Genomic DNA, 14,181 nt, shown 5'->3' on the forward strand with positions numbered 1-14,181 from the left:
GTCCACGCTCATCCATTCTCCAGTCCTTTTTATATTATACCCAGACAGCACAGTGACTAGCGCCGATGGGAGAGTGTCGTTCAATCCGAGTGTATCCTCCAAGGGTGTCTATAAACCTCTCTGTCAACAATGTAGGCGCTATGTATGTAGCATGTAGCATTTGCTCATTGGGAAGATGCATTTGGGTGCCATCTAGTGGATATAGTATGTACATCCTACCTTTATTGAACCCTGTAACACAGAGACCGTACGGTACTATGAATGTCAACGCAATTACCGTATGTACTGTCTCACCCCCAAACGTACACAAAATCAACCATACGTAACTATAAATGGCCCTTTATATGGACTTACACATTCCGGAGAGCTTCCTGATGGATGGGGGCCATGGGGGTTCCGCTTTATAACGCTTGTAGAGAGAAAACGTCTTCAAAATAAAAGTGCTTTACAATCGTGACTACTAATTGAAGCCGAGGCCGAATTGGGCCAATCCCATGGATGAGCCCTGACAGCACATGGTTGGTGCTACAGACTCCAAATTTCGCACACAGACAGCTCAGACCTTTGCCTACGTTCTTAGCTAGGCCTCGACCCGACCCGATATGCGGTTTTCCGGAACCAACACGAAAGGTTTGGAATCTCCATATGCGGAGTCCTGACTACGCTACAGTGAGGCAGCTGTTTTGCTGTACTAATCATGTACAACAGGGGCTTCAATGTTAAAAAAAATAATAATAATACAGAAAAAAAGAAATACAAATATAAAGTCCCTATGACACAAAGATTTGGTGGCCCCTTGCAGTATATCTGAGGACCCCCATGGGGTCCCGGACCCCCTGTTGAAGACCCCTGGTGTACAGGTGTACATGGTGAGATTGCGATGGTGAGAAAGGCACACGTTATTCAAAGAGATTTCTTTCAATTGTTAGAAAAGGCTAGTCGAGATACTTAGGTACTTACTAGACACTTACTGTACTGTATGTGTATGTGTACAAGCCTAATGTAAGGAAGGGACTTGTGTCCACCACTGCTTTTATTTTTAAGGCAGCCATATTGTCATGAATGGTTGTGTGCTGTTTCTTCCTTCACAGTTGTTGCCAATGATACTAATTAAAACTCCATTTTAACCATGATAGATTAATCAAAAACACCAGTTTTTGGTTCTGGTGACTCATACTATTCTCCTAATACGTGAGCTGTCCCTGTTTTTTTTCTTTCTTCAATTATTTGGTTAATTTATTATATTGTACTATTATATTTATAGTATTTTGGAAAATTGAAAAATAAATACAATAAAAAATAAAGTAATTGAAAAAACACGGACAGCTCACGTATTAGGAGGACAGTATGAGTCACCAGAACCAAGAACGGGTGTTTTCGATGAATCTATCATGGTTAAAATGGAGTTTGAAGTTACAATGGGGTTTGTATAGGAAGGGGACGTGTCTGATAAAATGAATATCAAATATCGAAATATTGAATCAAGCAACTTAAAAATTGTCTGGGGTGTTCCCAAAAGCCATATTAGACAATAAAATGATTTATTTTTATTTTTTAAAGTGAAATATCTATATCCCTTTAAGGCTCTTGTTATATTCCATTTCATGCAGTCTATGGCTACGTTGGTCCTGCCACCCCTCCCTGCCGCAACGCAGCCTGCAGGTCCCCTGCCCGCAGAGGCCTCCCAGACCTCCCTCCCCCAGCGGCCCTTTCTGGAGCAGATACGTGAAAGAGTGGTGCGCTGGTATGTGCCAGTGATGGATCTGACCTGTGCAGCTGTAGATAGCTACCAGCTCTATCTCTACCAGCATTACGAAGCCAACACACCGCAGCAGCAGTACTGGGGAAGGATGGGTGAGGTTAAGGCCCTTCGTCTGCCCATGGCCTGTAAGCTCACTCGTTATCGTAAGACCCAATATGGCTCGGATATGGCTGTGGAAAGTGGAGATGTCTACACTTTCCACATTGCTATCCGAGCCAAGGATATCTATGGTCGCTTTGGGCCCTTCTCTGAACCACAGATGTGCAATTTCTAGATAATGAAAATATTTTTCAAATAAATAAAATTGTAGATGATGCATAACGGGGGGAAAACAAGAATATAACATGGGTGGGGGTTGAGGGTAACAGTATCAATATGCATACATTCAGTACATTTATAATTTGGATTAGCATCAGGGACAGGGGACTTCAATGTTTTTCAGGCCAAAGAGAGGGAGAAATGAAGCAAGGACCCCCAATACATATTGTATCACTATAATTGTTGCAGATTAAACTTTTTTGACAGCAGTGTTGGGGAAATTTATGTTGGGCCTGGCTGCAAACCGATGTTGTGTAAATCTTTTTTTTTTTTTTTTAAGTACAACATTTGCCTCTGAGATATAGTGGACTATAAGTAAAAGTATTGGAAATTGGAAATCAAAGGCTCATGCTGCACTGCGTGAATTTTGTGCTGTATCCAACGCGAGAAGCGAGAAATAGATGATGCAGTAACAGAAAATGGATTCTATTTTAACCAACACTTCCTTGTTTTCCAAGGCGACCGTGGAACACTGTCACTACTGTAAGCAAGGAAATACTTTGTTTTGTTTTCAGTTGTATTGAGAAGCTGTGTAATAAGTGTGATAATGTCTGTCTGGCTGCCTGGTCGTTATCGAGAAATAAAGGTCCCTTCAGTCTGATAATCAGCCTGTCGGGGGTTTTCAGACTGACCGCTCAGCCAGACATTAACCCTTACTTAATGTGAATAGGCCTATGGTTTGACGTTTTTCAAATTGTATGTAGTGACAAAGCCAGATGCTATTTGGCTGCTGGATGGATTAATGTGCTCAGAATAAAACAAAAATAAAACAACATCCAGTTTTCCAGTACTTTGGCATTTATTTTCTCACCAGTCTGTCACTCCCAATATGATTTCAACAAAACCATGTCGAACAAAATATAGCCCCCAAAAAAGAGGAGCACATGCAGTAAAAAACTGTCTCTCTCATCGATTGAATTGGCAAAATCTTGATATTCCAAGCTCCCAGTAGTCCGGTTAGGGTTAACATTCACCAGTGTCCACAGGGTTAGCATTCACCAGCATTGGCAGGTTAGCATTCACCAGCGTTGGCAGTTTAGCCTCGGATTACTGGGACCTCGGAATATCGCTACGTGCCCGGTTGAAATCACCTGCCAGCCACTGCCTTTACCATACACCATCTAGTGGCAGAGCAATAGCTCCCAACGTTGTAATCAAAATGCTGTTTTCTGTTTTTAGCAATATGAAGGAACAGATACGTCCTCCGACCTCCACCATCAAAGTTTGATGGAATGACATTGACGTCAATACCCATAGAGTCACTCTACAAACAGGCGTTAAAAACACTCGATCAAAAGCCCAACCGTTACCACCATTGCCATATAGTACAAAAATATAATTTATTCACCTTTGAAAGTTTTAGACATTTTATGGATTCCTGTCTTGTGTTCAAGGTTCTCAATGGGCTTGCACCTCCACCACTGAAACAGTTCATAAAACGTTGTGAAAGTGGTGGCAGAACAACAAGGGCTACAACCAGGGGGGACTGAGGTACCATCCAGGCAGAGCGTGTTTGGTAACACAGTTCTCTCTGTTAGAGCCTCCAATATATGGAACAGTCTCCCGACTGAAGTAAGACAGTCCTCCAACTATCTGACCTTCAAGTTCAACCTCAAGAGGTGGCTTAAATCAAATCAAATTTGTAATCATGAGTAATTATCTGCTCCATCTGTTACTGGAGTTGCTCATAATTGGCTAGTATTAGTCCCTTTAACAATTTACTATTTTACTATTACTATTTACTATTACTATTTACTATTACTATTTCTAAAATTTTACTGTTATCGGCTCTGGCCGTAAGAGGTGGCTTAGAGCAAGTCAAACTTACAATCATGGGTAACTATCGGCTCCATCTGGCACTCGAGTCACTCAACTTGCTATAAGTATGTCCCCTTAATGTTGTACTGTACTGTTTTGTTTTGTTTTGTACTATATTGTATGTATTGTATGTTTTGTAAGGATAGCCTTACCATCACTTTTGTACAGCCTGCCCAGGGACTACAGATGAAAATTAGCTCATGGCTAAATCTGGCATATTTACATTGATGTTGAAAAACTGACATGTTGATCAATGTGCTTTGTCCCTGACAAATAAATAAATAAATAAATAAATATCAACAAAACTCTTCGGATTTAGAACTGTGGTTTATACAATGTTTCTCAAAAATAGCATAGATAGAGATTTGGTGTAGAGGGAAAAAAAGAGCAGACCAAGTACAGAGCCAAAGGTCAACTAAGTATTTATGGATTAAATAGTTAAATGTTTGAAAAATACACTTTAACTTGAATCCAACATATTTATAGAAAAGATAATATGTAAACAGATGTTACACAACACGGATGATAGTGCTGTCAAAGAAGTTGGTGAAGCCATCTGTGATAGCCTATGTATAGATATAGTCTCAATAGAATATAGCCTCCCAAAAAGTACCGCCCCCTTCTCTAGGCCAGGGGCCCAATGGGGCTGTTAAGTATGACATCATTTTGTAGGCAGAGGAGAATTTCTGCCCCCAGTTTCCGTGAATCTTTTTACTATTTTTACTATTTACACATTTTTCTTCTCTTTGTTGTTGAAAGGAAAGTGTTAGAATTATACTTTAGTCGTTATTTTTGTCTCGGATCTGTTGAAAATAGCGAGGGACAGAAAATGCTCTGGGGGCAGATTCTCCTCTGCCTACAAAATGATGTCACGGCTTAAAAGCCCCATAGGAAATGAGCCCCCTTGTGACATAAACAAGGGCCTGTGACATACTGTAAACATGGGCCCGATTTCAAAAGAGACACTGGGAAGACCAAAAAACAAGAAATTAAAAATGTGAAATTCATGTTGGGGCCCCTTTAAAGACCCCTGGTACTATATATTATTCAAATAAACTCTCTCAGAAAGCAGTCAGTTAAGTCTCCTGCTGGAACAGTGATGGCCGCTAGGCCTGTCAAAATTACATAATCGATGATCACAACTTATTTGAGACATTATTGTACACAATGTAATTTCTTTGCATATTTATTTGTCGTGTTTTCGAAGCTGTAATCATTGAACCCCCATTGTCTTGTGCAATTGCACCAGACAATTTATGTTTACAAAGCTTAAAAGGCAAACAGACATGTATAATAACTTGTATTTATATAATAGAGTTCCAATTTTAATGCCAAATTTTAATGCCAAAAACAATAAAATCTTTAATCACAATCATTCGTATGACAGTTAATTGTCAACTAAAATGACACGACCGTGACAACCGTAGCCACCTGTCGCCAGGCATCATGGACCCAAAACAACTTTTGTTCTGGTAGCACTGCCTTTAAAGTCTATTTAAAGGCATGCTGTCTGTCAAGTGTTGTTTTTAGTGAGCCAAGCACTAAAATGTACCGTGTGAACTGTGAACGTTCTGAGTGTAGGCCTACACAGGTTTCTTTCACCAACAACAACTTATCTAACCGCAACGACTTGGCCACCGCACAGCCCTGCCTCGAGGGCTCTCACACACAGGAGGACCACTGCCTGTCCCCCGTGCTGCAAAGAATTAAATGAAAAAAAAAAAAAAAAAATCCTAACTGTTTTCTGAAAAAAAAACGTTTGATGCTCAAACTTTATATATTTGGACACCGACCAAAATATTTTGTTCCAGGGACCCCCAGAATCAATGATTTTTGTTAAATATGTTTGCTTTAAAATAATTCATTTTCAATGATTTGCACAAATTCTCATGATTTTTCAAAAATAGACAATCTACAGGCTTGTAGCGTGGCACAACAAAGTGACTCGCTATTAGCTCAAATCTAAAATGCTAAATCTAAAACAGATGCTAACGTGGGGTATGTGGTTGAATTTGGGAAACATGCTTTCGGCTTTGCTGCTGCTGCATTCTCTTAGAATCTAAATTATTTGAAGCTACATTCGCTTTGATTTGATCATGTTAAACCTATAACCCTACTTGGTACACTACCAGCAGCTACCATCAGGTCAGTCACCTCAGGCGGAAAATTGAAACTGCACTCAGATCTACCGAAGGCAGAGTGTAGTGTACATTCTCTCTTCCAGGGGAGAAGAGGCAACTGTAGCCTAGTTCATGTGTAATGGGTTTATTACATTGAATTTGATTGATTTTGCACAGTAATGTGCTTTTCAAAGTTTTTCTTTGTTGATTGTTTTGTTTATACAAGTGCTGAATATGCATAGCCTACATCCACTGTGATTACAATACTTTGTAGGACGTGCAGAAGCTCATTTGTATGTATGGCCAACGGTTCAATAATTTCACCTCTTCCTTTAACAAAATGCATTTACAATAAACATTTTCTTCAACATTCCCTGGATGTTTTAATGTAGTTATTTGCATGTAGTGCATAATTAAATCCTTGTGTTGATCATATTTTAACTGGCTGCGTATGATCTGAAACTTGACAAAAGAAGCAATCAAACTCAAGGTTGGACCAAAGCGCAGATGCACTGAACCGAATGCAAACCATTGTCAGCAAATATGTGTTAATCAGCAGGAATGTAAAAGTGAAAGCAGTGCTTTTCACTTTTAATTCAGTGTCAAGTTTTGATATTCCGAGATGCACAGAATGCAATTTAATTTTTATAGAATATGTACATTAGCAGAAATTTACAGTAGCGCAATATGAATGTGAAAGCAGTCTTATGTGTATGTCAGGGGTCTTCAACAGGGGGTCCTCAGAATTACTACAGGGGGTCCTCCAAATCTTTGTGTGATAGAAACTTTTTTATATTAACCACTTGGACCATCCATCCATATTCTGAGAACTCTAGACAAAAATAGCAGATCTAGCTTGTAGATCGGCTATTTTCGGGAAAGAGGTTTGGTGTAGGGGAAAAAGAGCAGACTAAGTACAGGGTGAAAGGTCAAGTTTATTAAGTATCGACAGTTCAAGTGGTTAAATATCTGAGAACATTAATTGACATGAATCCAAAATACACTGATGATTGTGCTGTCAAACGATGAAACTATATGGAATCTACGAAAAGGTTGTGGGGGTCCCTGCTTCATCCCTCTCTCAGCTAAGGAGTCCTTGGCCTGAAAACATTGAAGACCTTTATGTGACAGTCCAATACAAATATATAAAAGAAATACAAATATATAAATCGGTAGATCAGATATTTTCACTAATACTAACTCTGGAGCAAGGCCCACATTAGGTTCTGAGAACCTTATCTGAAATCCAGATGTAGACTTAGATGTAGTCTAAGATGTAGATCCAGACTTAGCAGGAGTATGGAAACAAATCCAGAACCTGTGGTACTGCATCACACAGCACTGGAAGGTTCACTTATACTGTAGAGCAGGGGTGGGCAACTTTGATGATGGCGAGGGCCACTATATTTTCACCTTCACTCAAGAGGGCCACATTGCATATTGCTACGTCCTACTTCATCATTCTAGTATCTCATACAAAAGAAGCAAAAATAGCAGATCTACAAGCTCAAAACGCATCGCGCTGCGATGCGTTTTGAGCTTGTAGATCGGCTATTTTTGCTTCTTTTGAATTGGAATCCTGAATTATTTTTTGTTATTTTTTAATTGGAATCCTGAAATGTAACATTTTGATTTAATTTCAAACACATTTAGTTATATACTCATCATGTTAACTTTATGAACCTAAATACAAATACAATGGACATAAAGAAATACATTTTAATACTAATATGCTAGTCATTAAGCTACTAATGTAGACAGAATTAAAGCAGGTCATGTTTGGAATTGGAACAGCTGAAATCAATAATATATCAGTATTCAGATATTAACCTACGGGCCGCATTAAGTGAAGGTGGGGGCCGCATGTGGCCCCCGGGCCGCCAGTTGCCCATGTATGCTGTAGAGCCATTAGATGGATTCATCATTGCTCTGTGTTGGAACTTCAGCATCACTTCCATGTGCAGTGTGTCTCATATGCGCCATCTTTGGAATGAGCTTTCATCATCTCTGGAATAACAAAAACATATACACACACATTTTGAAACAATTGCTTAAATTACTGTAATTTCTCAGAATGAGAATCGAGATCCGCAAGAACAGACACTCAAATGATACGTGATTGTATAATGTGATTTAAATATGAAATAGGTGATGTTATTCAATCAACCAACCTTTCAGCTCGCTCAGTTTTTTCTCAGCCAACATCCTACGACTGCGTTCATGTTGGAGTTGTGCTTGCAGCAGCTCGCTCAGTTCTTTCTCAGCCAACATCCTACAACAGCGTTCATGTTCGAGTTGTGCTTGCAGCAATTTTATTTCTATCGTGTCTGTTCTGCCAGGGCTTGCATGGTTTTCTTCATCAAAGCCAGTTTCTGTCTGCCAACATAATAATAAACATATGTTAGTAATTTAACGCATTTAAAGCTAAATTAGGTATAGCGGTAGGTTGAAGGTAGGGCAAGGATTTTTTGTTTAAAGGGTTAGGTTTAACAAGTCGATGTTCAGGTGCGTTGCCAATTTCATCCAATCAGGAGAGAGTACACTTGTATCTTGCCTGGCTCCAGCCCATAGACCCGCCCACTCTCTGAGCGGACTGCTTCTGAAATCAGGCTACACTTTTATCAGTTTCAATTTTATAGTGTTCCAGTTGCAATTGAGTCTGCCCATTTATTTCACTTTTTTTTTTATCCTGTAACATTTATATCCTGACTGTATACAATGATTATTACCTGATTTTGAATAAAATCAAGGTATTCCAGATTCCAAGAGCCTGCTCCAGATTTTAGATATTCTATCTCTGTCTGGGTCATCTTGTCTTCTTGTCCTGTCTTCTTCTTCTTTTTCTTGTGCATTGCAGTCGCCTTCTTTCGTTTAATAGCCTGGAAACGTGCACAGCATATTCAGAGTAAAATGTAGGTGGGAAATGTGCTCGTTTCATTTGCACTTATTATGGTAAAATGTAGGCAGAGAACACCCAATCAAAATGAATTCTATTCATTATGGTATGAATAGAAGGTTTTACAACCATGTTACAGTCAGTGTGATGCAGTAGCCTGATGCATGGTGTAAGACCTGTTGTGTTTGCATTGTGTGTTATAAGTATAACTGTGCCAAAATGGGTAGTTTTCTATGCATTTCGGGGCTTTTGACCCCATAAATGTATTTCACCCGTGTGGCGAAGGTCGCCCACCTTCTGTTTGTTCTTAACCCCCTAGTACTACAGGCTAGATCCGGCCACCTCTTCTGCTGCCTTTGTTTTCAGAGGTCGGAGACAGACAAACTTAGTCAGATGAGTCTCCGACCTCTGAAAACAAAGACGGTGCCATGGCATTGGTCCGAAATCTCATTGCTCCTACATCCCATTAGTCAGAATCTGGTGATGTTAACCTGGTGAGAAATACTATGCCTAAACCTAAACCTAACCTCAGTAAAACTATACCTAACCCAAACCCCAACCTCAGTAAAACTATGCCTAACTAAATTCGGACGAATGTGATGTAGGACTAATGAGATTTCAGACTTATGGGCAGTCCCCATCAGTTTTGCTCTGCATGTCAATCAAATCGACCTGACAGCGCTGGTTCATGTTGTCTGAAATAATAGGTTTGACCACAACAACCCTTTTCACCTTTTTGGGACTGAGTCGACATTCCTCACACAGTCTCAGATAGATATTGATGCTCCTCACGGTGACGTTATAAAACGACCGACGCAGCTCTTTGTGCGTGGTGTCACGACCACTGTGATCAGTTTTGATGTGGGCTTCGTGTATAACGTCAAACAAGTCCTCTTTTGCCACAAGAACAGTGTCCGTGCCTTTCCTGACAATCTTCTTTATACCATCAAAGTCACTTAAAATTACATAATACTTGCTTTTCAACCGATAATCCCTCCTGCATTTCATCTTCTCCCCTTCCGTTTGCAGTCTCTCGAGCGTAGCTACTATTTCCGTGTGCGTCTCACGAGTCAAGAATACTGCGTTACTGTTTTCACGTTGGCCAACCTCATCTGTATCTAACCTCTCGTAGAACATGTCTCTCATGTTCGGAATAACGTTAGAATCCATTTTGGAAGCAGCCTAGTGCAGCCGGACAACGGGAGTGCCTATAGCTCTATCAGTCCAACTGGCAGGCTGCACATCCCTTAACCCCTGATGACCTCTGCGTTGTGTTCTGGTGTTGATGATGTTGGGAACAAGCGACTCGGACCACAAGTGGCTGCTGGTCCCTTTTTTATACTGGCAGTCCTGTACAGTCAAAAAGAAATACACACAACACTTAGGCCTGTCACAATTGTTACATAATCGTCTAATAGCAATTATCTGACATAATCGCAATTATTTTGTCATAATCGTTTCCATGTTGAAAAATGTTCAAATATTTTCAAAAATGGTGGAAATGGCATCGGCTATTTCCACTGTCAATGTTTTTTAAGTATGAAATATGTCAGTAATTTCTTTGTAGGTTATTTGTCATATCTGCCATGTAGGCTACATCAAAGCATACAAGCCAAACAGAAATGTAATTGTCAACAACAAAAACAAAATTAAATTAATTAAGTTAATCGCAATTTTTGAGTGACAATTAATCGTCAACTTAAATTTGTAACTGTGCCTGCCAAGGACTTTCAACGTAAAAAAAAAAAAAAAAAAACAGTAAAAGGAATTATTTGGGGTGTTCCTTTTAGGCAGGGTGTTTAACTGTACTTGTGCACGACATTTCTATTTTATTGACTATACTTATACTGTTCACCATTTTTGTCTAATAAAATAATCAATCAATCAAAAAGCCCTAACAACACTGTGAGTATGCAGTCCTCCTATACACTGTACAGGTTCAGCAACACAGAAACCCTCCACTCAGTGAATACTGCAAGATAGGCTATGATATATACTTCCTACTGTATGCATGCACTGTATCAACAGCAAAATTGCATTTCATTATACTGTACACACACCCAATGAAACATGCACTAGAATAATAAACCACACGCCAGCTCCAACATACCAAATCAAATTATTATAACGTGCAAACAAATGCATAAAACGAAATAAACACACCTGTACAGTCAAAACAAATGCACACAACACTGTGAGCATGCAGTCCTCCAGCTTCAGCAACACACAGAAACCCTGGAATATTGGGAAACACATGTCCTCTATAAACGTTGCAAAAGTGTATTAACAGACTTTATATTCAACCATAAGAAACCGCTGCATAATCACAAGCTTACTAGTAGCATGTATTGTAAGATACTGTTGTGTATCTATGACTGGGTACTGTAGGTTATAAATTGAAATAAAAACATTAGCATACCTCGAGTGAATCCTGCATATGAAGTGGAAGGCTGTGTGACGTCATTTCCGCGCCTCGACTCGTATTTTCAGCCAATCACAGCACAGCACTGCCAGTTTACGGATCTGTAATGGCTGACTGTCTCCTGTAGGAGGAGCCAGAAACTGCAGTCTAATTTTGAAATGTGTTTCAGAATGAGACTTCTTTCCAGGAGGCTACAGGTCCAAGGCCCTATTTTATTGTCAGTCTTGTGCACATACTGTAAGAGTAAACATTTTTTGTATAGTACAGTATTGTTCCCTTGTCACTTTTATTTCAAGACACTTCCAAGATACAGTAGGCCTATCGGTAGGCCTATAGAGCATCGCAGCGGAAGTGGATTCCTGGGGTCACTTAAAATTCCCCATTCATTTTCGCCATAGACTTTTACAAAAATATTCATAACAATTATGTTAAGCCTCGAACCAAGCCATCCAGGATGGAGGTGAATCATGACCATATAACCTTTTTTTCTATGAAAAGAACATTTTGAAAATCGATAAACAAAGGGTAGTTATTAAATGTAGTATATCAAATAATGTAATATTAAAATATGTTTTCACATAGGATCAAAGGTTATATGATCATGATTCACCTCCATCCTGGATGGCTTGGTTCGAGGCTTAACATAATTGTTATAATTATTTGTGTAAAAGTCTATGGCGAAAATGAATGGGGAATATTAAGTGATCCCAGGAATGCACTTCCGCTGCGATGCTCTATACCCATTTCAAGAAATTCAGCACAGATTTTGATTGATTTATGTATTTATTAGAAGTTTTCATAGAGAAGGGCACAGTTTCATGACAGTAGGCCTACTACAGCTCACTGGTACAAGGTCAGAAAAGCTAAATCAGACTACTATCTAGATGCCATACTTGGCTGTGATTCTAGCCAAATTCTGGAAGATAGTAAATTCAACTAGAGATAAAACAAAAAAAAAATCTACCTCACTACCTGCACTTGTGCACATCGGTCAATGTGTGTTTTCGGACCAAAGCGATATTTGCATTTTTTAACAAGCATTTTGGTGCTGGGGGTCACCTTTTTGAGAATGAGGACTTGCCTCCAGAAATGTACAGTACAAGTGGATGTGGAGAGGCATGTCTCTCATGCAGAGAGGCATGACTCTCATTTCTCCATGGAGCCTTTTTCTTATAATGTTATTTGTACTGCCTTACTTTGCATTGGTGCCAAAAAGTCAACTGTGGAGGATTGTTTGGACCCCCTTTTTCTCAAATGATCTGCTCCATTCATTTCAGAGTATATAATGCATATTTTTTAATCTCTCTGTACTTACATGTATAGTTCTAAATGTATGGAAAATAGCATTGAATGAATCAAAGCATTTTACTCATTATTGGGGGGGGGGATGAAACAAGCAGAAACAGAGAAGGACAGTTTATTGGTTCTTAAGGCAATAACACAGCAAACAAACAAGAGTTTTGACAACCTGACAGATATTGTAGATGCAAAAGTACATCTTGCTACGTATTTTGGAACAACACAAAGGCTTTAAAAGGTGCAGTAGTAAGTGATTTTCCTTGGTCAAAATACACGATCATTAGCTCTTTATTCTGATAGCAATCAATGTTATTGAGTGTTTGTTCAGTGACAGGGGTCTCCCTGTCTCTCCAGTTCTCTATTAAACAGAACATGCATTTCCAGGTCAGGATACCAATTCTATCCAATCAGGAGAAGTACAACACTAAGAAATGAGCTGGGGACTCCTGTTACTGAACAAACACTCACTTACCCGAACCTTTAAAGGTATATTTGACTTTCAAACATGTTTAGGGCCATATTAACTTTTTTGTTTTGTTTTTACTCTCCAATAAAAGCATAATGCAATTTCTTTGGAAAATGTGCATAAAAATAAAAACATTTTAAATAAATAAATACAATAAAAACAGACCCCTCACACATTAGGACAATATCAGTCACCAGAACACAAAATATGGATGCTTTCAATGAATCGGTCATGGCCGAAATGGAGTTAGTTTGAGGTTTAATTTTATATAGGAAGGGGGCATGTCTGATTAAATGAATGTCACATATCTAAATACTGAATCAAGCAACTAAAAAACTGTTAGGGGTTCTCACAAAAGCCTGGGTAGACTTAAATGGCCACAAACCTGTTTGAAAGTGAAATATCTTTAGCACTTAAATATGAACAAACAAATGGCTGTGAATTACAGGTTTTATGTTACATCAATTTGAATGGCTATTATATTGACGGGTTTCTGGTCCACGTTAGACTGATAAGAACTAGATGCGTGTGCAGGTCGGTACCAAAATTAGCCAATGAAACCAGCGCTCCCCAAAACAGCAGGTTTGGGGATTGGACGGAATTGATTACATGATTCAGTCACCTGTGCATTTAGTCTCAATGTTTGTAAACAAGAAACCCGTCCATTTGTTTTACTGCCCAATGATTAGTTAAGACTTCAAGATTAGATTTGAATTACATAATTATTAGTGTCCTAATACAACCCAGCAAATCTACTTTTTTATCAATCGAAGCAAACATACAATTTCAACATGTTTGAAGACAACACTTAAACACTCATAAGACAAAACTTAAAGCTGTAAAAGATACAAAAAAAAAACTTTTTTACTGACTAAATTCAGTTTCCAATATCAAATGTACAAAAGTATTGCATATAAAAACACAGGCTACCAAGCATATAGCTACCTGCTACTACTGTATATAATTATATCACCTGCATCAACATTAAATGTACCAATTATATAAAACAATCACTGCATCAATGGAATGTAGTCTTCAGGAAGGCTTTTGGTCAAGGGTTAGGGTTAGGGTCATTTGTTT

The 14,181-nt window shown here is 38.9% G+C and overlaps 1 protein-coding gene across 1 annotated transcript; it reads right to left on the reverse strand.

The window, feature by feature from the left end:
- Positions 1–7,803: 7,803 nt before the first annotated feature.
- Positions 7,804–11,148, reverse strand: LOC308286519 (uncharacterized protein). The gene is made up of 5 exons (XM_080727561.1): positions 11,078–11,148; positions 9,647–10,264; positions 8,748–8,897; positions 8,190–8,394; positions 7,804–8,025 (listed from the first exon to the last, which is right to left on the reverse strand). The coding sequence occupies exons 2-5, from the start codon at positions 10,082–10,084 to the stop codon at positions 7,967–7,969; spliced, it is 852 nt and encodes a 283-aa protein (XP_080583687.1). The 5' UTR covers positions 10,085–10,264; positions 11,078–11,148; the 3' UTR covers positions 7,804–7,966.
- Between the last annotated feature and the right edge of the window lie 3,033 nt (positions 11,149–14,181).

The sequence above is a fragment of the Nannobrachium achirus genome (genome assembly GCF_963921795.1).
Source record: "Nannobrachium achirus genome assembly, chromosome: 6".
NCBI lineage: Eukaryota > Metazoa > Chordata > Actinopteri > Myctophiformes > Myctophidae > Nannobrachium > Nannobrachium achirus.

Excerpts from the sequence above, each read along its gene's own strand:
- LOC308286519 (XM_080727561.1), bottom strand. The coding sequence starts at position 10,084 with ATGGATTCTAACGTTATTCCGAACATGAGAGACATGTTCTACGAGAGG. Across the intron at positions 8,898-9,646 it reads GTCGACTCAGTCCCAAAAAG|GCTATTAAACGAAAGAAGGC; the intron begins GTGAAAAGGGTT and ends GCACGTTTCCAG. Across the intron at positions 8,395-8,747 it reads TTGATTTTATTCAAAATCAG|ACAGAAACTGGCTTTGATGA; the intron begins GTAATAATCATT and ends TTATGTTGGCAG.